Source organism: Garra rufa, chromosome 13 (assembly GCF_049309525.1).
Source record: "Garra rufa chromosome 13, GarRuf1.0, whole genome shotgun sequence".
NCBI classification, from domain to species: Eukaryota; Metazoa; Chordata; class Actinopteri; order Cypriniformes; family Cyprinidae; genus Garra; species Garra rufa.
This window is the reverse complement of record NC_133373.1, coordinates 37,848,522-37,874,708: the sequence shown is the minus strand read 5'-3', so window position 1 is coordinate 37,874,708 and position 26,187 is coordinate 37,848,522. Positions and strand designations below refer to the sequence as shown.

At 34.8% G+C, this 26,187-nt stretch overlaps 1 protein-coding gene across 1 annotated transcript in view; it reads left to right on the top strand.

Moving 5' to 3' along the window:
* The window catches only part of kif13bb (kinesin family member 13Bb), a 37,192-nt gene that overhangs the window by 2,021 nt on the left and 8,984 nt on the right, over positions 1-26,187 (top strand). The window contains exons 4-27 of the mRNA XM_073852796.1: positions 4,147-4,159; positions 4,341-4,401; positions 5,623-5,715; positions 6,581-6,761; positions 6,878-6,965; positions 7,874-8,008; positions 9,660-9,772; positions 11,279-11,390; positions 11,545-11,757; positions 11,847-11,957; positions 12,796-12,930; positions 13,132-13,262; positions 16,212-16,298; positions 16,524-16,708; positions 18,011-18,242; positions 18,325-18,487; positions 20,049-20,195; positions 21,743-21,892; positions 21,979-22,098; positions 22,192-22,359; positions 22,441-22,598; positions 23,896-24,028; positions 24,135-24,281; positions 26,017-26,046. Of these exons, the coding sequence (XP_073708897.1) occupies positions 4,147-4,159; positions 4,341-4,401; positions 5,623-5,715; positions 6,581-6,761; positions 6,878-6,965; positions 7,874-8,008; positions 9,660-9,772; positions 11,279-11,390; positions 11,545-11,757; positions 11,847-11,957; positions 12,796-12,930; positions 13,132-13,262; positions 16,212-16,298; positions 16,524-16,708; positions 18,011-18,242; positions 18,325-18,487; positions 20,049-20,195; positions 21,743-21,892; positions 21,979-22,098; positions 22,192-22,359; positions 22,441-22,598; positions 23,896-24,028; positions 24,135-24,281; positions 26,017-26,046 (3,106 nt within the window). The remainder of the gene's footprint in view (positions 1-4,146; positions 4,160-4,340; positions 4,402-5,622; positions 5,716-6,580; positions 6,762-6,877; positions 6,966-7,873; positions 8,009-9,659; positions 9,773-11,278; positions 11,391-11,544; positions 11,758-11,846; positions 11,958-12,795; positions 12,931-13,131; positions 13,263-16,211; positions 16,299-16,523; positions 16,709-18,010; positions 18,243-18,324; positions 18,488-20,048; positions 20,196-21,742; positions 21,893-21,978; positions 22,099-22,191; positions 22,360-22,440; positions 22,599-23,895; positions 24,029-24,134; positions 24,282-26,016; positions 26,047-26,187) is intronic.

Below are 26,187 nucleotides of genomic sequence, written 5' to 3'. Positions count from 1 at the left end.
TAAATGCCGCTCCATGAATGAGCATGTTCAGGTGTTCTGGGTGGTTACTAGGGTGTTGATAAGCAGTTGCTAATGTATTCAGTGTGATTTGTAGGGCATTATGTGGTTGTAAAGGTGTTCTGGGTGGTTGCTAGGGTGTTGCTAAGCAGTTGCTAATGTATTCAGTGTGATTTGTAGGGCATTATGTGGTTGTAAAGGTGTTCTGGGTGGTTGCTAGGGTGTTGCTAAGCAGTTGCTAATGTATTCAGTGTGATTTGTAGGGCATTATGTGGTTGTAAAGGTGTTCTGGGTGGTTGCTAGGGTGTTGCTAAGCAGTTGCTAATGTATTCAGTGTGATTTGTAGGGCATTATGTGGTTGTAAAGGTGTTCTGGGTGGTTGCTAGGGTGTTGCTAAGCTGTTGCTAATGTATTCAGTGTGATTTGTAGGGCATTATGTAGTTGTAAAGGTGTTTTGGGAGGTTGCTAGGGTGTTGCTAAGCAGTTGCTAATGTTCTGGGTGGTCTATGGCATTATGTGATTGTCAGGGTGTTCTGAGTGGTTAGGATTTTTCTAACATTTTCAGGGTGGTTTCTAGGGCATTGTGTGGTTATTAAGGTGATCTGGGTGGTTGCTAGGGTGTTGCTAAGCAGTTGCTAATGATCTGGGTGATTTGTAGGGCATTATGCGTTAGTTAAGGTGTTCATGATATTTGTTAGATGGTTGCTAAGGTGGTCTGGATAGTTTATGTGGCATTATATGGTTGTCAGAATGTTCTGGGTGGTTGCTAGTGTGTTGCTAAGCAGTTAAAAATGTATTCTTGGTGGTTTGTTAGTAATTATGTGGTTGTTAGGGTATTCTGAGTGGTTCATAGGGCATTATGTGGTTGTTAAGGTGTTCTCAGTGTTTGCTAGACAGTTGCTAAGGTTTTCTGGGTGGTAACTAGAGTATTGCTATTGGGTTATTAAGGTGTTTTGAGTGGTTTCTAATGCATCATGTGATTGTCTAAATGTTCTGGCTGGTTGCTAGGGTGTTGCTAAGCAATTGTTAATGTTCTGGGTGGTTTCAAGGCATTATGTAGTTGTCAAGGTGTTCTGTGGGGTTGCTAAGGTGTTGCTAAGCAATTGCTAATTTTCTGGGTGATTTCAAAGGCATTATGTGTTGTCCAGATGTTTTGGAAGTTGCTAAGCAATTGCTCATGTTCTAGGTGGTTTCAAGGCATTATGTGGTTGTCATGGTGTTCTGGCTGGTTGCTAGGGTGTTGCTAAGCAATTGCTAACATATTCTGATTTTTATGGCATTATGTAGTTAAGGTCTTCTGGATGCTTTATGGGGAATTATGTGGTTGTCAAGTGCTCTGATATTTACTAGAGTGTGTTGCTGTATGCTTGTTAAGTTGTTCTAGGTGGTTGCTAGTGTGTTGCTAGGCAGTTACAAAGGTATTCTTGGTGGTTTGTAAGGCATTATGTGGTTGTTGAGGTGTTTGCTAGACAGTTGCTAAGGTTTTCTGGGTGGTAACTAGAGTATTCCTATTAGGTTATTAAGGTGTTTTGTGTGGTTTCTAGGGCATCATGTGATTGTCAAAATGTTCTAGGTGGTTGCTAGGGTGTTGCTAAGCAATTGTTAATGTTCTGGGTGGTTTCAAGACATTATGTAGTTGTCAAGGTTTTCTGTGTGGTTGCTAAGGTGTTGCTAAGCAATCACTAATTTTCAGGGTCGTTTCAAAGGGAATTATGTGCTTGCCAAGGTTTTTCGAGTGGTTGCTAGAGTATTGCTATGCAATTGCTAATTTTCTGGATGATTTCAAGGGCATTATGTGTTGTCAAGATGTTCTGAGAGGTTGCTAGGGTGTCGCTATGCAATTGTTTTTGCAACCAGCATGTTGCTATAAATTAGTTAAGGTCTTCTGAATCTAAATGGTTGCTAAGGTGTAGCTGAGGTGTTCTGAGTGGTTTCCTGGGGCTTGATAAGCAGTTTTCCAGCAAATATAATACATGTAAAGTGCTATGTAACAACATTCATGCACTTCAGACTGACACGCATTAAAAATTGTGTTATCGTTGATGACGTTTCTGCGTTTGCATTGGTGTACGTTCTACTCATTGTTTGTCAACATTATTGTGATTATTTTTACCAGACAAGTCACATTTATTTACAGTACAGTGCTTTGGTGTTTTGATCCATGCATATGTTGCATGCTGCGCTTCGGGTTTGAGGGTCTCATTGCTTCATCAACACAAAGAGGAGTTTGTTGGTTTTGCCACAGAACCTTCATCAATCAGCAGTGTTTCATATCTGTGTCTCTGATCCAATGGTCTGTCTGTCCTTCAACTAAAATCAACTCTTGTTTTTGTGTTGTTTGTCTGTCAGCATGCACCAAACAGCATATGCATGTTCATATATTAAAGACCAGCCTGTTGTCAAAATGTGCAAGAGGATTTTTATCTCTCTCTCCTTCATTCCTTCTCTTTGTCTCCTCTTCCATTCCTCCTCCCGGTTTCTTTACAAAGGGTGTGCCTGTTTTCTCCACAAGCCTTTCCCGGAGATCTGGCCGTTGTCCAGGTCACCTGCTTGTGCAGGAATCTCCTCAGTCATATCCAGCTTTTCTCAGTTTCTGCGCTGATCTAGTCATCTAGTCTGATCAGACTGCTGAGCTGCCTCTGCTGTAACTTGCAGCGGTTTGCAGTGTTGGCGTGCAAACAGGTTTTACAGGCTTATGCAAGAAAGTTTACTCAAATTCCATAATAATCCCTCACAGCAAGTTAGTGTTTTCATTACGAAGCGCAAGTAGAGACAGCACACTCATGCAGATGCTGTTTGTCATGGAAATGATATCAGGGTGGAATTTAATTAAGGAAAATGTGAGATGAAGGAGGTTCAAAGAGAATTGTTTTAATTGTGTAATAAGGCAAATATTTCTGAGATGTTCCTGAATCGCTTCAAGACTGTGTGTTGTCCTCCTATCAACAGCAGAAGTCATGCTCAAAATGAGCAACTTTGTCCTGAATTGTCATTTTTGTCACTACTTGTTGTTTCAGGATGTTTTTCAGTTGTTTCATCTAATCTGGATATTTCAGTTTCATAGCCTTAATACACACTGATGGTATTAGTGGTAATTATTGCGCAAACTTAATTATTTGAACAAGCCTCTAATTATTAAACACTGGCGCTTAACTCAAATTTTGTGTCTAAAAATAGCAAAAATAGGGCACGATGAACCTACAGAGTTTAGCTCCTTTTCTAAAAAACACCTCACTTGTCTATAGCATTAGTAATCCTGAAGACCTTGATAAGCAGATGAAATGTAGCTCTGTAGGTAACTTTGGGGCGGTTTTTGACTCTCTATTTTCCCTGTCAAATAATGAATTAAAATAAAAAATAAAGCTTGTTCAGATGTGTTTGATTAGGGTTATAGCTCAAATTTGCAGGACAGTGGCACTCCAGGACGTTGCCTATCCCTGTTGTAGATAATAAAATGGGAATTAAAATAATTAGAATATATAATTTTTTATATATATGTGTATATATATATATATATATATACAGTATAGATATATATGTATACAAATTACAGATAGATTCAAAAGTGTGGGACTGACAAAATGTTTAATTTGTCATTCAAAATCCTAAAAATATTCATATGCAAAATATATAGTCTTATTTGTTCCTTTTGATTTTGGGGTAAAATGTGACTTTAAGGGCTTTTGTGGGTGCATTTATTTGATTTAAAAATACAGTAAAAACTGAAATATTGTGAAATATTATTACAATTCAAAATAACTCTTTTCTATGTGAATATATTGGAAAATGTAATATATTCCTGTGATGCAAAGCTGAATTTTCAGCATCATTACACCAGTCGGTGTCACATGATCCTTTAGAAATCATTCTAAGATGCTGATTTGCTGCTCGAGAAATATTTCTGATTATCAGTTTTGAAATCAATTGGGCTGCTTCATATTTTTGTGGAAGGATTCTTTGATGAATGAAAAGCTCAAAAACAGCATTTAATTAAAATAAAATCTTTTGCAACATTATAAATGGTTTTACTTTCACTCTTGATCAATTTAATGCATCCTTGCAGAATAAAAGTATTAATTTCAAATATATTATCTAATATTATGTTTTTTCTGTTCTTGTTTTCTTTCCCCTATCCTTTTGAAAATGCAGGAACAAACCAAAGGTGCGTTCTCATATTTCATTTCTGCATTACATTATTGTGAACAAATGCATTACAATCACTCTACAATGAATAATGTGCATGAAAGAAAAGTGTTTAACTTAACTAGATCATTAGTCATGTTGAACATTTTGACAGCTCATTTCTAGCTTGTGACATGCGTCTGTGTGATATCTCGTTTCAGGTTTTCGCATATGATTATTGCTTCTGGTCTATGGATGAGGCTGAGACGGCCAAGTTTGCAGGTCTGTTCACATTCAAAATAATTCATTTAGCTATAATGACCAATCCTTTTGTTGTAACTGTCACTACAGCTTTGTAATGTGTTTGTAATGCAGTGATCTGAATCATAAGGGATCATTTATGATGACAATAGAAACTCTTATAGACATCAATATTCCCTGCATGTGTTTCCTTGTGAACTATTCTTAAGAAAAGACAAACCTGTAAAACTGCTTTATCAAATCTGTTGTTCATCTGCAGTTTGTCAGATTTGATTTAAGCTTTAAGACGAGTTCAGCTCTATTTGCAGTAGCTGCATTTATATTAATTACCTAATTCTTTTCTTAATACTCATATTTTAGTTAAAAGAGTAGCAAAAAACGCAGTTACAGTAACACACTTTCAATGGATGTGAACGGACAATGCACTTAAAGGCATTTGGAAAAACTTGAATTAAATTCTTTACTAAAAATGAGTATTTACTCATTTTCAAATCATCCAAAATGTAGATGAGTTTGTTTCTTCATCAGAATTGGAGAAATGTAACATTGCATCACTTGCTTACCAATGAATCCTCTGCAGTGAATGGGTGCCGTCAGAATGAGAGTCTAAACAGCTGATAAAAACACCACAATAAGTAAGTAACAGGTAATCCACATCCCTCCAGTCCATCAATTAACATCTTGTGAAGTGAAAAGCTGTGTTTGTAAGAAACAAATCCATCAATAAGACGTTTTTAACTTCAAACTGTTGCTTTTGGTCAAAATTCATGTCCATAATTTAGGAAAAAGTCCATCCCCTGACTCTTTTTGCTCATAAACCATGTGTAATTGGTGCATATTTCTTTCATGATTTAGACGAGACTACTTTTTCACCGTAGAAAACAATGTTATAGATAGACAACTCATATTTTAGTCATATTTAAACCTTAAGATGGATGTGTTTCTTACAAATACACCGCTTTTGGCTTCACTAGATGTAAAGTGATGGACTGGAGTGGTGTGGATTATTGTGATGTTTTTATCAGCTGTTTGGATTTTAATTCTGACGGCACCCATTCACTGCAGAGGATCCACTGGTGAGCAAATGATGATATGCTACATTTCTTCAAATCTGATAAAGAAACAAACTCACCCTCATCTTTGATGGCCTGCAGTATTTTTAGTTGATTTAGTGATGCATGCCAATTATTCTTGTTTGCAATATATGATATATGTTTATATTTTGTAATGTCTTACTCGTAGGTCAGGATGTGGTGTTTCAGTGTCTTGGAGAGAGTCTTTTAGACAGCGCTTTCCAAGGATACAATGCCTGTATATTTGCATATGGCCAAACAGGTACAGTTAGATTTGCTGGAAGGCTATCTATGCAAAAATTATTAACGTAAATGAACGTAAATCAATGAGGTTTTTATAACAGTATTTCAGACTACTTACATACATTAAAACTTGCCACTCTACAGTAGTCAACATTTGAAGTGCATCAAAAAAGTTTGTCCTAAGACAAAAACGGCTATTGTTTCGGTCTTAGGACAATTTTGATTAAAGGTTTTGATCCACTTCAGATGTTGACTACTGTATATCTCCGAATAATATGTCTTAGTAAGATTTTTAAATGCTTAGTTTTATCTTTTCACACTGAGGACAACTGAGGGAGTCATATGCAACTATTGCAGAAGGTTCAAATGCTCACTGATGCTTCTGAAATAAAAAAAAGGGGAGGGGGTGAAAACTTTTTGAGTTTAAAGATCAGGGTAAATGTAACTTATATTGTCTTCTGGGAAACATGTAAGTATCTTCTGTAGATTCTGAAGGGCAGTACTAAGTGAAAAAAAAATATTTAGGCAAAATAAGAAAAATGTACACATCTTTATTCTATTCAAAAGTTTTCACCCCCTGGCTCTTAATGCATTGTGTTTCCTTCTGAAGCATCAGTGAGTGTTTGAACCTTCTGTAACAGTTGCATATGAGTCTCTCAGTTATCCTCAGTGTGAAAAGATGGATCTAAAAATCATACATTGTTGGAAAGGGTTTAAATACACAAAAATGCTGAAAAACCAAAGAATTTGTGGGGGTTTTAATGCTTAGTTGTATGATTAAAGCTCTGCCGTTTCAAAACATGTAATGCAATGCAATACAATGATAATTGAGAGATGAATAAGTGTTTCTTAAAAGCCTGATAATCACATTTGATCGGCTGCAGGCTCAGGAAAGTCATACACAATGATGGGAGCGGCCGAGCAACCGGGTCTGATCCCAAAACTCTGTAGTTCTCTGTTTGAGCGCACCGTTAAAGAGCAGAGAGAGGGCGAGAGCTTTACCGTGGAGGTGTCCTTCATGGAGATTTACAACGAGAAGGTGCGAGACCTTCTAGATCCGAAAGGGTGAGTCTGTAGGATAACTAAATCCCGTTTACATGCAGATTTTCCTGCTATCTGGGTTTTATCAATCATGAAAAATCTTGAATATGTTGTTGTGATTGGTGTGATGTTCCTCTTAGGAGCCGACAGGCGTTGAGAGTCCGGGAGCATAAAGTGTTGGGCCCATACGTAGACGGTCTCTCCCGCCTTGCTGTGACCAGCTACAAGGTTCCTTCAAAACCTTCACCTTCATTAAAGGATAACTGTTGCCAAAATGCAACCTGGCCTGTTTTTTTTTACTGTAAATGAGACAAACTTTTTTTTTGGTCAGTTTTGTGGTCAGTGGCCGGTGAATGGGAGTACTAGGGGCATACATTTGAGCGCATCAAAATCGATATTTTTACAACACTAAGAAGGCTCGACACACCATGAAACTTTGCTCGAAGTATCGCCTGGGTCTCTACACATGAACTCCAGCATTGAGAACATTGTTTGTGTACACAGAGTTTACTAAAAAGAAAGGTTTTGAACAACTCACTTTCACTGTTTGGGTTTCCGCTCGCGGCCGTCTTGCCAGTCAAGAAGTGTCGATCTCCGAATGCGAATGAATGGACTCCATAGGACGAAATATTAGGCTTATATGAGGCTCTTTTTACAACTAGAAGTTTAATATTGTTATAATACTCGGAGATCGACACCTCTTAGTTGGCAAGACGGCCACGAGCGGAAACTCAAACAGTGAAAGTGAGTTGTTCAAAACCTTTCTTTTTAGTAAACTGTGTGTACACGAACAATGTTCTCAATGCTGGAGTTCATGTGTAGAGACCCAGGCGATACTTTGAGCAAAGTTTCATGGTGTGTCGAGCCTTCTTAGTGTTGTAAAAATATCGATTTTGATGCTCTCAAATGTATGCCCCTAGTTCTCCCATTCACCGGCCATTGACCACAAAACTAAATCACGGTCAACCTCAAAAACGGCTTGTTTGTCATAATTATGCTTTTAGATATAAGTTTGTCTCGTTTACAGTAAAAAAAAAAAACAGCCCAGGTGGCATTTTGGCAACAGTTATCAATGCTCTTCCTACTGAAGCAGTTCATTTGTGAATATCTTTTTTTTTTCATTTTTTTTTTTTCAGGACATCGAGTCTCTGATGTCAGAGGGGAATAAATCTCGCACTGTGGCGGCCACGAACATGAACGAGGAGAGCAGTCGCTCACACGCCGTCTTTAAAATCATTCTGACGCACACGCTCAGAGACCTGAAGACTGGGGTGAGATGCAGATCGACCTCTCAGTCATCTAATTGAAATAACTAGCTATTTATGTTTTCGGAAGAAAATTCTAGTGGTGTTTTCCATAGAAAAGTTACCAACACAATGGGAGTGTTTTATGGTAGGGGTGCTCCGATTGATCAGCTACTGATCACTATCCGCCGATAATCGAATTGGGATGTTTGATGGGCGGTCTCTAAAAGGGCCAATCTCATAAAGTGATCTAAAGCTGATGACACGCCTGCCGTGAGAGCTTTGGCACGACATGCAGCGGCATTACCTGCACTGTCAGTTATAATATGAAGGTGAAGTACAATTCATAAATAAAGTACAATTGAAGTGAAGTACAATTCATAAATAACTCATTAGAAAGCCTTATGTGAGACGTAATTTCACGAACAGCGCAAGTGAGTGACTGTGCTCTCTCTTTCTCTTTCAAAGTGCGCGAATGACTTTCAATCGCCACATCATGTCTAACAATAAGGGAGATGCACGCTGCACAGTTGACACAGGGATTGTTACTTGCACAATAGAGGCAGTGTTGCATCATTGCTAAAGTTTATAAATTGCATTTCTTTGCAGTTTTAACCGTTCAGCGCTCGTGCGCTCTCCTGGAGACTAGGCGCTCATGCACACTCGCACACACATAACGCCAGGTTCACATAACTCCGTTTTTTGTGCTCATGTTAGCAGATTAAAGTGTTGAAGCTGCAGTAGTGCAGAGATTGATACAAAAATGTCATAATTACACCATAAATGCATATAATTAAAGTCTACTTTGTTTTACAGTCAACACATAGGGATTTTTGGCTAGGTTTAAAAGAAAAGAGCATTTTTAGATAAGGCAACAATACAAGGTTGGAAAAACAAAGTTCTTTAAGAACAGGATTGCTTGTAATAAATATTTATATGCAAAAGAAAAGGAAGTAGAACTGTCTGTTTCTGTCATTAATCATTTTTAATTTAGAATGTTTGTGATAACATAAGCAGTTTAAATGTTTGCCACTTGCTTGAGCAAGTATATATAAATCTACAAGTAAATGCAAAAAGCATTGAATAATGTGTTGCTTATAATTATTGCGTTTAAACTCATCTATGAAAGATTACTTTGTACTGTCTAAAAAAAACGAATCACAGTGCTAAAAAAGCATTTTCAGTAACAAGGTTTGGATTTGAAAATAAAATAATGAATAAATGTGTTTGTGGAAATCAGGCTTGTGCTGTGTGTAAGCTATTGTGCAATTGCACAATTAAAATAAAAAACAAAAAAAGCACTGCATGATCAAACATTTTAGTGAGATAAATATATATTCTTGAAAAATGTCTAAAAAATGCTCCGCTCCACCCCTCAAATTAAAAAAAATATTAAATGCCTAGAAAATCCTGATTGGAGTTTCACTATAAATAATTATACATGATAAAAAAGGCTTTAAAAAGATTAGTACTGGATCGGCAATCAGTGCTCGGCCTCAAAAACCCTGATCGGAGCACCCCCTATTTTATGGCATTAAGCATCACATTTTCTTCTTGTAGTTTTTTTTGTTGTCATTCAATTTAGTGATGCAGAAATCACACACTGTAGCTTCAAAAAAGGATCTGGTGGGTGTATTGTGTGTAAGTTGATGAATTGTGTGGATGGGGTTTATTTCAGACGAGTGGAGAGAAGGTGAGCAAACTCAGTTTGGTGGATCTGGCCGGCAGCGAGAGAGCAGATAAAACTGGAGCTGGAGGAGAAAGACTCAAAGAAGGCAGCAACATTAACAGGTCAAACACACATATTTGTTTCGATCATTTTGGGAATTTTTGACTTTGCTGTTTTTAAATTAATTTATTTGATTGATCAGCTCATTTTGACACCAAAGGTGTGAAATTTAGTCGCGCAAGGGACCAATACCCAGTGACTACTAAATCGTCCCTAACAATAATTTTGATCAAACACTTAGAAATGTGTATGTAACCACTGTTGTTGTAATTTCGACCGCATCTGAAATAGTTCATACACATTGATATTACCTGATAAGTTAAAGAAATAGGCTAGAAAACCACTTTCAATGAGTCACATTTAATACATGGGTCGGAGTATGAACATATAAGGTAGCTGAAGTTTTTAAAACATGCGTGCACATTTCAGTTGAATAATAAAGTTTACCCTCTTTAACTTTTTGTTATGCTCTTTTTTTTTGTGCATCTGCTTCTCCCAATTGCTTAAAAAAAAAGTTAATCAAGGTCTTTAGGATAGTTAGAAAGGTACAGGCAGGTGAGTTATCAAGGTTGGAGCTAAACTCTGCAGGAATAAGGATCTCGAGTTGAGAACCCTGCTCTAGACTAATACAATCTGATACAACGATAATTTCTCAGATATTCATTATAATATATACTGATAAATTTAACATTCACTTGAATGATATGAGGTGACTGGATGCTTTTAACTGATTTCCTATTGAACTGCCATCAACTGAATTGCAGTGGTCAAAGTATTTCAGATATAGTAAATTAAGCTACAAACACTATCATAATGCAGTGTTTCCATCTAACATGCAATTTGAGGTGCAGCTTATTGTTTTAATAGAGTGTTTTCACTAGTTAGCAGTAAACCGGTTACCTCATCTGAGTATGTTCATAGATTTGTGTTGGATGTTTTCTTCGGAATGGATTATGGATATGGATATTTAACATCATACCTTTTTCGCTTATTTCAGTTAATGTCATAAAACTAGTGAGCTAAGCCAGCAGTAATAGCTGAATATGAGAAAAGCGGAGGAACAGACAAATCTAGTAGTCTTGCTAGTAGTAAACTAGCAAAAACCGCGTTCAGAAGTCCCGATCTGAAATGATGGTTCACGAATCATTATGCAGATTGAAACTATGGAGCACGGATGACGAATCATTTGAATCAGATTGTGACTTCGGTGCGGGTTTGTGAATCTTTTGATTCAGATCTCGACTTTAGAATCATTTGAATCATTTGAATCATTTGATTCAAAACAGAACTTCGAAAAGCATTTTGCAAATCTTTTAATTCAAAATTAACTAATTTGATAATGCCATTTTTAATTAATTGTATTTTTAATTGTTTATTGAAATGATGAATTGCTTTCTTGATTTTTTTTTTCCTAATAAACTTTCGTTCCCATCATATTTCTATTATGAGTTCTACAAGGTTGATGAAACTTATAAAATTTGATTAATATATTTTTTTACTTTCACAGAAACACACCATCATTTACACACATTAAAATGTGTTTTTGTGATAATGTGTTTTGTGTTCAGGTCTCTCACAACTCTTGGACTGGTGATTTCGGCCTTGGCGGAGCAGGGCGCAGGAAAAAATAAGAATAAATTTGTGCCTTACAGAGACTCAGTGCTCACGTGGTTACTGAAGGTGACAATAAACTTTATTTACCTTTATTACCTATTAAACTTTATTACCTAATGTAATAAGTAGTCTTCAAGAAGAACTTTGTCATTATTTTCTCACTGTCATGCCTGTATGCTGTTATTTCATCCGTAAAAATGTCCTCTTTTTTGCACATCAGGACAGTTTAGGAGGCAACAGTCGCACAGCTATGGTTGCAACGGTGAGTCCAGCGGCCGACAACTATGACGAAACTCTGTCCACACTACGGTACGCAGACCGGGCCAAAAGCATAGTCAATCACGCTGTGGTTAACGAAGATCCAAATGCCAGAATCATCAGAGAGCTGAGAGAAGAGGTGGAGAAACTCCGCAGCCAGCTGACCGAGGCTGAGGTACTGCACAAAAACACCTGTCTGCTGTAGGTGAGCTGTACTTTGACCTCTAGCACACTCAACAATGTGTTTTCTGTGTGTTTGTGAAGTCAATGAAAGCTCCTGAGCTCAAAGACAGACTGGAAGAGTCAGAGAAGTTGATCCAGGAGATGACCGTGAGCTGGGAGGAGAAACTCAGGAAGACTGAGGAGATTGCACAGGTATTCATTTTTTTTTATTGAATATATAATATGTAAGCATTTAAATCATTTTAATTCATTCATTTTTATTTTTATTTACACTTTTAAGCATTCAGTTACATGATTAATTGCACTTATTTATTTAATTTGTGTTTTTTGTTTATTTTTTATAATTAAGGTTTTTTTGATCTCTTCATATATACACAAGGTTAATTTATTTGATTACTTGCCTGATATTTGGCCATTTTGACACTATCTGCATTGATAGATAAACAAGTGATTTGAGTAGATTACGTGAAATAAGCATTTACTGATATTATTTTAAATTAATTATTCATTTGTTTCTTTTAGCATTTTTTGAAAATTAATTTTCATCTCATTATATTTTCATCATGAGTATAATGTTTTTGCAATTAAAAAAAATCTATTTTCTTTTCTCTTTACATGATAAAAATGTTAGATATTAGCAAATTACCTAGTGGTCTCCCATTTTTATCTTAAAAATAAATATTTTTCCCCCCAAAATAAATATTTTGACCCTTACAGGCCCATTTTTTTGGTTAGTTAGTTAGACACTAAAAAAATTTAGTGTATGATTTACACCAAAAAATTGCAAGTAATGCATTGAAATAAACATGACATTATTAAATAGAATTTTTAAAAAGTTAAATAAAACAAAATATAAGAGTATATTTTACAAGAAAATGCTTGTAATAATTATGGGCATGTTACTACATGGGGATTTCGTCAGGATCTTTTGCATTTAAAAAAAATGATAAAACGCCTCAGGACAGTCAACAAAACACACACGCAAGTGTGGTTGACATGCCTTTGAACTGAATTGTGTTTGGTTCTTCAGGAGCGACAGAAGCAGCTAGAGAGTTTGGGAATTTCTCTGCAGTCGTCCGGGATCAGAGTCATCGATGATAAATGCTTCCTGGTCAACCTGAATGCAGACCCCGCCCTCAACGAGCTGCTTGTCTATTACTTAAAGGTACAGACACAAATGAATGAAGATTAGCGTTACCATCTCTGCCTGTTTTATATAATGCTATTCATGTGTGTGCAGATATGCATATAGAAATGATTGTTCGACTATCAACTGTTTTTTTTTGTTTTTTTTTACATTTGGAAGCAACATGTTTTGGAGGAGTTGAGGTGTTGTGGTTTCATTAAAGTGTGTGTTGATGTACAGGAACACACTCGTGTGGGTTCTGCAGACTCTCAGGACATTCAGCTGTGTGGTTTGGCGATTCAACCAGAGCATTGTGTTATAGAGGTCAAACAGGAGACAGGAGTCACGCTCACTCCGAAAACAAACGCTCGGTAAACACACACACACACACACACACACACACACACACACACACACACACACACACACACACACAGATTTAGGCAAGTGGCGCATTACACACAAAACAGTGTGAAATGTACATAAGACTGTCTAAAATTATAAATGATGTCTAAAATATTACTAAAAGGTTAAAATAAACATGAACTGAAATAAAATAAAATGCTACATTTTAATATTTTAACGTGAAATAACTTATATCTAAAACTAAAACTTAAAAAAAATTATAAAAACTATAAAAATCTGTGTAGGTATTTTAACTTTTTTAACTTTTTAAAAATACATTTTTAAATTAGATTTATAAACTAATAAAAATTACAAAAGCACACAACAAAAGTACAAAAACAAAATGTCTCAATGATACTGAAGAAACTGAATATAGATTATGCTGATATTAAATTGTTTATTTATGTGCACTTTTATGTGCACTCAAATTTTGTGCACTATTTTGCAATAATAGTGCACTATTTGCACTATATACTTAGGGTATGTACACTATTTGCACTATTAACCCAGGTTATATGCACTTTTTCACTACTACACTCTTAAAAACAAAGGTGCTTCGCGATGCCATAGAAGAACCTTTTTTGTCTAAATGGTTCCATAAAGAACCTTTAAAATCTTTGTGGCAAAAGAAGGTTCTTCAAATTATAAAAAGGTAAGAAAGAGATGGTTCTTTAAAGAACCTTTGATTGAATGGTTCTTTGTGGAAGCGAAAATGGTTCTTCTATGGCATCGCTGTGAAGAACCTTTTGAAGCACCTTTATTTTTAAGTGTGTAGTGCACTATTTATTTGTACTAATGAATCAGTTATCACTTAATATTGCACTATTTATAGGTGGTAGTTCCGCAATTTATTTGCACTTATAGTGTGCTGTTACACTATTTATGAAATTAATTTGCACCTATTTATTAATTATTTGCACTAATTATGTGCACTATTACTTATTTAATTATGTGTAACTATTTATGTGCACTGAATTGACCCAGATTACACAGACTATGCATGCACAGAGTCGAGACAAGACTAGCATTTAGGTTAATTGTCGATTTGTTTAAAAAATAACGTATCGTTTCTCTAGATAAGGCCCTTCTTCCTCAGCTGGGATCATTTAGAGCCCTTTGAAGCTGCATTTAAACTGCATTTTGGAAGTTCAAACTTGGGGGCACCATACATATTCATTATATTTTTTTCTTCTGGAAATGAACTAATCCTTTAAAGTGTATAATATTTAGAATAAACTATACATTGTATATACAGTAGATGAAATGTTATATAACCCTATAAACCTAACCTACAGTCGTGGCCAAAAGTTTTGAGAATTCCATAAATATTGGAAATTGGAAAAATTGCTGCTTAAGTTTTTATAATAGCAATTTGCATATACTCCAGGATGTTATGAAGAGTGATCAGATGAATTGCATAGTCCTTCTTTGCCATGAAAATGAGCTTAATCCTGAAAAAAACTTTCCACTGCATTTCATTGCTGTCATTAAAGGACCTGCTGAGATCATTTCAGTAATCGTCTTGTTAACTCAGGTGAGAATGTTGACGAGCACAAGGCTGGAGATCATTATGTCAGGCTGATTGGGTTAGAATGGCAGACTTGACATGTTAAAAGGAGGGTGATGCTTGAAATCATTGTTCTTCCATTGTTAACCATGATGACCTGCAAAGAAATGCGTGCAGCCATCATTGCGTTGCATAAAAATGGCTTCACAGGCAAGGATATTGTGGCTACTAAGATTGCACCTAAATCAACAATTTATAGGATCATCAAGAACTTCAAGGAAAGAGGTTCAATTCTTGTTAAGAAGGCTTCAGGGTGTCCAAGAAAGTCCAGCAAGCGCCAGGATGGTCTCCTAAAGAGGATTCAGCTGCGGGATCGGAGTGCCACCAGTGCAGAGCTTGCTCAGGAATGGCAGCAGGCAGGTGTGAGCGCATCTGCACGCACAGTGAGGCCAAGACTTTTGGAAGATGGCCTGGTGTCAAGAAGGGCAGCAAAGAAGCCACTTTTCTCAAAAAAAAAAAAACATCAGGGACAGATTGATCTTCTGAAAAAAGTATGGCGAATGGACTGCTGAGGACTGGGGCAAAGTCATATTCTCCGATGAAGCCTCTTTCCGATTGTTTGGGGCATCTGGAAAAAGGCTTGTCCGGAGAAGAAAAGGTGAGCGCTACCATCAGTCCAGTCTCATGCCAACAGTAAAGCATCCTGAGACCATTCATGTGTGGGGTTGCTTCTCATCCAAGGGAGTGGGCTCACTCACAATTTTGCCCAAAAACACAGCCATGAATAAAGAATGGTACCAAAACACCCTCCAACAGCAACTTCTTCCAACAATCCAACAACAGTTTGGTGAAGAGCAATGCATTTTCCAGCACGATGGAGCACCGTGCCATAAGGCAAAAGTGATAACTAAGTGGCTCGGGGACCAAAACGTTGACATTTTGGGTCCATGGCCTGGAAACTCCCCAGATCTTAAAACTTGTGGTCAATCCTCAAGAGGCGGGTGGACAAACAAAAACCCACTAATTCTGACAAACTCTAAGAAGTGATTATGAAAGAATGGGTTGCTATCAGTCAGGATTTGGCCCAGAAGTTGATTGAGAGCATGCCCAGTCCAATTGCAGAGGTCCTGAAAAAGAAGGGCCAACACTGCAAATACTGACTCTTTGCATAAATGTCATGTAATTGTCCATAAAAGCCTTTGAAACGTATGAAGTGCTTGTAATTATATTTCAGTACATCACAGAAACAACTGAAACAAAGATCTAAAAGCAGTTTAGCAGCAAACTTTGTGAAAACTAATATTTGTGTCATTCTCAAAACTTTTGGCCACGACTGTACACTATAGCTGGTGATAGTATGTAAGAATATGTGTATATGTGATAATTGATATAGTGTCTCTTTGTGCAGCACATGTGTGAACGGCTCTGTGGTCTCATCTCCCATCCTGCTGCATCATGGGGATCGAATCCTCTGGGGAAACAACCACTTCTTCAGGTCAGTGAGAGACATTTACACTCAGGTGCTGTTGTTGATCAGATGATCACAGACATTGTTTTGATGTCTGTTAAAATGGATTTTCTTTTACTGAAAACTGCGGTTGATTTAAAAATTTTAAAGACAGTTTAAAGTGTTCTCTTCTTAAATTAGCCCCGAAAATTAAGCCAAAGCTGTATGTTTGTGAGTGCAAACTGACTGTACTATTTTCTTTGTGTTTCTCAGGATCAGCATATCAAACATGTATCGTGTTGGTGTTGAGGATGAGGAGGGGAGTATGATGAAGGCTGGTCTTCACTCTGAGCGTGTGGATGTGGATGTAGATCGTCTCAGTCAAACCTCCAGTGACAACAGTTTTAGTTTTGAGTCTGCACAGACTGAAGTCATGATGAAAGCACTGGGAAACAACGGTGAGACAGACAACCTGTTACAGTCAATATAACCGGTTTGAAAGGGTAATTCTGGGCTGCTGTAAATATTACAAACATTAAAAAACAATAAAAAAAAATAAAGTGCTTTTAGATCCAAGCTAAATTTAAATTTAATAGCAGCATTGTACCAGTATTCTTCTGTAATGTTGCAGTTGCATTACATTGAGACACTTTAGAGAGCATGTATAGACAAAAATAGCCATGACTATTTCTCTAAAATAATGAAAGATGCATTTTTTTCTCGTTAAAATGAATAACCTTACATATTGATATATAGGCTTCTAAACAAATACAGCAAAAATGAGAATTTGTTTTCTTTTATTATCATTTCTTTTTAATCTAGAAAGGCTTTTTGGAGAGCATGTGTAAAAAAAAAAAAAATATCCAATAATATTTTTCATATTTAACAGATTTAACAAAGATGAGACTTTTGTTGACTTTTCCCTTTATTCTAGAATTTTTTTATGTAATTTTTTTTTAGCCAAAAATATCCACTTTTTTATATATTAAGATATTTATTTATTAATTTTATTATGTTTTTTCATTAAAATGAATATCATACCATAAAACATGAATCAAAGACTTCAGGCTTCTCGCTTTTTTTGAACTGATTTAACAAAAATGATCATTTCTTATTATTTGTTTTAGATAGACTTTTTTAAATGGCACATATAAACACAAATATCCACTAATATTTCTCATATGTAATTGAAATGTTGTTGTTTTTTCATGGCATTTAATATTTTACACAACACTTTAATCTTCATGGATATGTGTTTATGTGTGTGTTATGTAATTTGTAATAATTACAAATATAAAATATTTGAATACAATACAAATTAATCGAATTGCATTTAAAAAATATTTTCCTTTTTTAATGGAGTTTTTTAATAATATGCTGACACTAAAAGCTTTATTATAGAAATAAAAACATTTAAAGTATTTTTAATTAAATGCATATTCTTCATCTGCATTTTGACCATTTTTCTTCAGTCTATTTTATATCCAACTCTTTCTTGAAAAGCATGTGCATGGTTTAAGAAGTACAAAATTTTCTGTTTTGGAGGCATATTATTTTACTGCACGAGAGGATAGAATAAAAAATAAAAAAGATTAAAACAATAGTAACAACAACAACAAAAGCAAAATCTAAAGAACAACTTCATTGGATGGGATCCTAAAACAGAATGGAAGATTCTGAGTATTACTATTAGAAGTATTAGAAATGAAATGTAGTATTGTTTTATTTTTATCTATGAAATATGTGTCCATGTGTCTCAGACCCACTGCAGTCGGTGCTTCACTCTCTGGAGCGCAGACATGAGGAGGAGAAGCGTTCGGCTCTGGAACGCCAGCGGCTGATGTATGAGCAGGAGCTGCAGCAGCTGCGCAAACGTCTGTCGACAGAGCTGCAGACCCCAGGCTCTCATCCGCAGCACCACCACAGCAATGAGCAGCTCAGCATCAGCGTGGTCTCCTCTCAGAGCCGACTACGCCAGTGGAATGAGGAGAGGTGTGCACAAGTGTTGAATTACAAACCACCGAATATTATAAACCACAGAAAATATTTAGTGTGTATGTAAATATGGTTTCAGGGAGGTTTTGATGAATCGAAGTCTGCTTAAGCTCAAAGACCAGATCGTGAAGGCCAATCTGTTGGTTCAGGAGGCCGGATTCATTGCTGAAGAGCTCAACAAGAAAACCGAATATAAAGTCACACTGCAGATACCGGCTGCAAACCTCAATGCCAACCGCAAGGTCAGGAGAGAGGCTCTGTGTGTGCATGTGATTGACTGTTTAAGTATTTATCCAGTTATAATTTTCTGGTGATGTTGTAGCTGTATGGTTTTGTACAGTTGAGGTCAAAAGTTTACATCACACTTTCAGAAGCAGTAAAAATGTTAACGATTTTACCTAAATAAGAGAGCAAAATTGCTATTGTTTATTTATTACTGACCTGAATCAGATATTTCAGATAAAAGATGTTTAGTCCACAAGAGAAAGTAATAGTTGAATTTATGAAAATGACCCGGTTCAAAAGTTTACATCCCCTTCATTTTTTGTCCCTTGTTTGTCCTGCCTGCTGTTCTTTAGAAAAATCCTTCAGGTCCCACAAATTCTTTGGTTTTCCAGTATTTTTGTGTATTTGAACCCTTTCCAACAATGACTGTATGATTTTGAGATCCATCTTTTCACACTTAGGGCAACTGAGGGACTACTATGCAACTATTTACGTTATTTTTGAAGCAAATCGACAATTAACCCCAAATGCTAGTGTTGTCTCGACTCTGTGCATGCATAGTCTGTGTAATCCGGGTCAATACAGTTAGGGTATGTCGAAAAACTTCCATCTCATTTTCGTCTTCAACTTCAAAATCGTCGTACAATGCTGTTTACCATTTTTAGGTTCAAACACTCACTGATGCATTAGAAGGAATGGGGGGGGGGGGGGGTGAAAACTTTTTGAATTTGAAGATCAGGGTAAATTGAACTTATTTTGTCTTCTGGGAAACATGTAACCATCTTCTGTTGCCTCTGAAAGGCAGTACTAAATGAAAATAATATAATATTTACGCAAAATAAGAAAAATGTACACATTCTGTTCAAAAGTTTTCACCCCCGGCTCTTAATGCATGGTTTTTCCTTCTGGAGCATCAGTGAGTGTTTGAACCTTCTGTAATAGTTGCATATGAGTCCCTCAGTTGTCCTCAGTGTGAAAAGATGGATCTCAAAACCATATGGTCATTTTTGGAAAGAGTGCAAATACACAAAAATGCTAGAAAACCAAAGAATTTGTGGGACCTTAAGGATTTTTCTAAAGAACAGCAGGCAGTTTAACTGGACGAACAACTATCACTAAACAAAAAAACACAGCTGTGGATCATTCAGGTAACAACACAGTATTAAGAATCAAGGACATATAAACTTTTGAACAGGGTCATTTTTATAAATTCAACCTTTTTTTTATTTTTTTTTATTGTGGACTAAATGTAAACATCTATCTTATTCCGGTCAGTACTAAATAAACAATAACATGCATTTTGTATGATCCCTCTTTGTTTTGGTAAAGTAATTAACATTTTTAATGATTCTGTAACGGGGGATGTAAACTTTTGACCTCACCTGTATTTGTGAACCATACAAAACTAATGGTTAATTTTAAATAATTTAGTCAATGAACAAGGATTCATAAATCATTCTTAGGAACCTGTGAGCTGGACATATTTGTCACAATATAACTACTATTAGAGGACTGTGTTGGGTTGTGGGTTAGGGTGAAAATGCTGCTTTAATAGAGATTAATGTTTCTATAACGCAGCGGGACACTGTTCTGAGTGAGCCGGCGGTGGAAGTGAGGAGGAAAGGCAAAGGGAAACAGATCTGGTCTATGGAGAAGATGGAGAACCGGCTGCTGGACATGAGAGATCTCTACCAGGAGTGGAAAGACTATGACGAGGACAATCCAGTACGTCAAACTTCCTACATTATCAGAAATTACCATGGTACACATTTCTGTGTTTTTACTGCAGTGACAATGATATTTTGGAGCTTTTAATTTAGTATTAATAATAATAATAATTAATATTATTATTAGTAGGAGTAGTAATGTTATTGTTATTATTAATATTAATAAATTTTTAGTTCCAAAATGTCATTGTCACTGCAGTTAATGTTGCTAGAGTAAAGACAAGTAATTTATTATTATTATTATTATTATTATTATTATTATTATTATTATTATTATATAAAGAAGTAATTTTTAAATAATTTGTTTTTATGAAATTATAATAATATAATTTATTAAATTATATTATTTATTATATATATTTTTTTTACTTTTATTAGTAATGAGGCTATAAAACAGAATCAATATTAGTATTTAAAAAATGATGGTGATAAACAATAATTAGTTTAATCACAAGCTGTGAAGTACATTGTAAAAAGTAAAAATGAATAATTTCAAAATAGTTTTAAAACCGAAGCTATAATATTTTCGTAAAAATATTAAGAAATATAAATAAAATTATATTTGTTTACCTGCAGTGTCATATGACCATCAACTGATATTTAATGTAAACTATTTAAGTACAAATACAGAAATTTCTTAATAATGAGGCTGTAAGTATACATTTTATTATGAAAGAATTATATTTAAGTATTGCCATTGTTTTGAGGCTATAAAAACTAAGTACTGTTATTATAAAAGAATATACCTTTTAATATTTCTACAGTAACCTCATATATTATATTTTTCATCCATTTTTGTTGAATTTTGTAATAAAATAATTATTCAAAAAATGGAAATAAAATTAATTTGAATGCCTTTTTAAATTTGAAAACAATTATAAAACTAAAGTATATTTTAAAAAGCAATTTTTTAATTGTAAAATGATCAAAATAAACTGAAATATTTTATTATCATGCATTAATAAATACAAAAAAACTATATATATTTTTGCCTACGTGCCATGCGACTTGTAAAAATGTGAAATGTTCAATTATTTCAATATTAACTTAAAATCTCAGGGGGCTTCTGCTAAATAGTTCAGGTCAGGTATAGCAAGGGTAAGTTTGTAGCAATAGTCAACAATACATTGTATGGGTCAAAATGATCAATTTTTTTATGCCAAAAATCAATAGGATATTACGTAAAATTCATGTTCCATGAAGACATTTTGTAAATTTTCTACCATAAAATATCAAAACGTCATTTTTGATTAGTAATATACATTGCTGAGAGATTCATTCGGATCACTTTAAAGGTGATTTTTTTTGTAGATTTTTTTTTTGCACCCTCAGATTCCAGATTTTGGCCTGAGCCATATATTGTCTTATCCTAACAAACCATACATCAATGGAAAGCTTATTTATTCAGTTTTAAATGATGTATAAATCTCAATGTCACAAAATTGACCCTTATGACTAGTTTTGTGGTCCGGGGTCACAAATGAGGTTTTCATGGCAATCCTAAATGAAATACGCTTAAATCTCATTCTTGTTGTCTGTGCTCAGGCCATGCGCTCCTACTTCAAGCGCGCCGACCCGTTCTTCGACGAGCAGGAGAATCACAGTCTGATCGGTGTGGCCAATGTCTTCCTGTCCTGTCTGCTGTGGGACGTGAAGCTGCAGTACGCTGTTCCCATCATCAACCAGAAGGGGGAGGTGTGTGCAAACAGATGGTTTATAATGTTTAGAAAAGAGTGCAAGGCATTGAATGATTGCCATTGGTTTTGTGTGTTGGTTTTCAGGTGGCAGGTCGTCTTCATGTAGAAGTCGAGCGCCTGAGTGGAGAACTAGAGGAGCGAGAGACGGGAGGCTCTGAGATCAGTCCAGACGGCGAGACACAAGAACGCAAACTTACCTGCATGGTCAGTTAAAACAGGATGTTGCCAATCAAACGTGCAATATTTATGAAGATCTGAATTGTAGGATATGACTGTTTTCTATTGGTTTATTTCCAGATCAAGGTATTGCAAGCGACAGGATTGCCTCAGCACCTCTCCAACTTTGTTTTCTGTCAGTATCATTTCTGGGAGCAGCAGGAACCTGTGTTTATCGCCCCGGAAGTGGGTCTGTCCGCCCCCAGCAGCCGAGAGCCGCAGAGTCTGGTGCTGTTTGACAACTCCAAGGTGAAAACACTGACTTGCATAGAATTAAACATTCAATTTGAGCCAGTTGACGTCATCACATGCCTCTTTCTGCGTCCGTAGACTCTAGAAGTGACCGTAACTGAAGACTTTCTGGACTTTCTGATGGACGGCGCTGTGGCGGTTGAGGTTTATGGGCACAAACAGGCAAATCCACGCAGGAATCTGGCTCTGTGGGACCTTGGAGTGATTCAGGCAAAGACCCGCTCTCTCAGAGAGAGGTACACTTGCATTTATTTGATCAATTTTGTGAAGGCAGAGCAAGGTTTAGTCAATGTTAAGATGTTGTGGTAAATAATAATGAATTAAACCATAAGCTATTAAGTAATTAAATCATAAAAATGAAAAAAACTATTTTAAAATAATACCTTTAAAACAGTTAAAACATAAAAAAATTTTTTTTGATGCAATGTCATATGACCATCCACTGACAATGTAAAATTAAAATCAATTTATTTATTTTTTAAAACACTCAAAATAAAACACTAAAATACTTCAGAAAATTTGTAATAAATATATTTTGTGTACCTGCATGTTATGTGAGCATAAACTGACATTTAATGTCAGATATAAATGAATAAATTTTAATTTTAATATAAGCTAAATTAAATACTAAAATATTTCATTAAAATATAAATAAATATAAATAACATTTGATCTACCTACATGTCATGTGCCATTAACTAATTTAATTTAATGTAGAATCTAATTAAAATAATAAATAATTTCAAGATATTTTACAACAATTAAAACAACCAAAATATTTTAGTAAAATATATAAAAAATGTAATTTGTTTACCTGCATGTCATGAGACTATAAACAACATTTAATGTAAAATTTAAACGAATAAATAATTTAAAAACACTCAAAATAAAACACTTACTAAAATGCTTTAGAATAAAATGTATTAATGTTTTATTTGTTTACCTGCATGACCATTTTATTTTATTTATTTTAATATAACCAGAATAAAATACTAAAATATTTTAGTAAAATATTAATAAATATTATATTTGATTACCTGCATGTCATGTGACTACATCAACAACATTTAATGTTAAATTGAAATGAAAAAATAATTGTAAGATACTTTCATTTTAAAACAATTAAAATAAAATACTAAAATAGTTTAGTAAAATGTTAATAAATATATATATATATATTTATAAATATTTACCTGCATGCCATATTACCATCAACTGACATTTGATGTAAAATTTAAAATTAATTTTAAAACAACCAAAGTAAGAAAGTTACTAAAATAGTTTTGTATAATATTAAGAAATGCAAATAAAATATTTTGTTTATCTACTTGTCTTGTGACCATTACCAGCATCAGAAAACAGTCAACATGTGACTGTGTTAAATTATTAAAATATTAACTCTATATTGTAAGAGGGGGCTAAATATTTTTGGTCAAAAGGGTTTGGAAATACTTGAACAATGATGCAGCAAAACCAGTTGCTGTAAAGCTGTAAAGTTTCTTTTCTGTTTTATTCTGTGTGGTGTGTGTGCAGGTGGAGTGAAGTGACCCGCAGACTGGAGCTCTGGGTTCAGATTCTGGAGCTGAATGATGCTGGAGAGTTTGTGCCGGTGGAGGTTCAGCCAGCTAAGGACGTCTGCACAGGAGGAATCTTTCAGCTCAGACATGTATGTGTGGACATTAATGATAGAAATGACACAGTTTTCCATATAAGATCTCACCTACTGTGTCCTTGCATGCAGCTAATGACTTGATTCTGTGTCTGTGTGACAGGGTCAGTCCAGACGTGTTCAGGTGGCGGTGCGTTCGGTCCAGGACTCGGGTACAATGCCTCTGATCACCGAGTCTGTGCTCAACATCTCCGTCGGCAATGTGGAGGTCCATCACGTTCGAACTGGCAAAAGCACAGAAACCCAGAGGGTAAAAAGCACATCTTTCCTGTTTTACACATAAATGTGACCCTGGACCACAAAACCAGTCATAAGGGTACATTTTTTTTTAAAATTAAGATAAATAAGCGGGATAAATGATCTTTCGATTGATGTATGGTTTGTTAGGATAGGGCAATATTTGGTTGAGATACAGCATTTTGAAAAGCTGGAATCTGAGGGTGGAAAAAAATCAAAATGCTGAGAAAATCGCCTTTAAAGTTGTCCAAATTAAGTTCTTGGCAATGCATTTTACTAGTCAAAAATGAAGTTTTGATATAGTTACAGTAGGGAATTTACAAAGTATCTTCATGGAACATGATTAATATCAGTATAATTTTTTTTAAATCAATAATTTTGACCCATACAATGTATTTTTGGCTATTGCTGCAAATATACCTGTGCTACTTAAGAGTGGTTTTGTGCTCCAGGGTCACAAATGTTGATTTAAAGTTATGCTCATTTTAAGAAAATTCAGAACCAACTCAAACCAGACATACACTGACATCACAAGTAATCTCAAAACCCGGAATGCATTACAGTGTGTCTGCGGGTCCTAAAAAAAGTCTTAAAATGTCTTAAATAACGTTTTGCTAATAAAAGGCCTTAAAGAGTCTTAAAATGTCTTAAATTCAGATTCGGCGGGTCTTAAATATTTGTGGTCACATTACTGCTAAAATATCTTCAGTCTGAAGGACCTAATTCCCACAAACATTTCTTGTTTGTAAATTCATAAATGTATTTAGAACATACATTTTACAACGTTATTTATATATTATTTATTGCAGTCGTAATTTTGCAGTGTAAATGATTTAATCTGTCTGGTAACAGCCCTATAGAATTTGTTGAATTGTAATAATTTGAAATAAAAGGTGATGCATACATTTAAAAAGTAAAAAACAAAATAGGCCTTTATAAGAGTCAATAAAATAAAATATGCTGATTTAAATATGTAAAAGTTGAACACTGATGAAAAAATTACTTAAAAATGTTTTTGTGTGGAATGTTGTCTGCTGATATGAAGATAAATATCATTAATGAATTTTGTTTTGAAATTTAGTTTTCGTTTTACATTAAACACATTAAATATTACATAATGTGTATTTCCATTACAGGGTTAGGTCTTACATTTCATGTAAGGTGGTATTTAAAATGTCTTAAATTTCCCCAAATCTGTAGAAACCCTGGCATTAAGCTAGAATGATTTTTATATATATATATATATATATATATATATATATATATATATATATATATATATATATATATATATATATAGTGTGTGTGTGTGTGTATATATATATATATATATATATATATATATATATATATATATATATATATATATATATATATATATATATATATATATGTATATATATATATATATATATATATATGTATATATATATATTATATATATGTATATATAAATACGCAAAAACGCTAAATGCATTAAGCTAAAATGCCCTCTATTCAGTTTTTAAATTAAAAAAGTGACACTTAATTATGTACAATAATTATTACTGTATAATTTAGTTTATTAGTGAATATGTAACCAAATGATCTGTTTTGTATGACCAGATGTAAGCTAAAAATATTATATTATAATTTTATACATCCAGTAAGCCAAAAAGAAGGTTTTTTTTAATTATTAAAAAAGGAGTGATGCCTAGTCCTGCATAATAATTTAACTGGATTTACTTTTGTTTTGTTTTGTTTTGAAGGTGGGAGATAAAGATGTGGACAGTTATCAGGTAATGACTTTTCATTATTTTTTTTTTAAGTGAATGATGTCTTTGATGATTGGCTAATGTGAATGGCCATATGTTATTGAACACATATTCTATTCATGTACATGATGGTTAAAACAAATGGTTGCTTACTGCCTACATAGG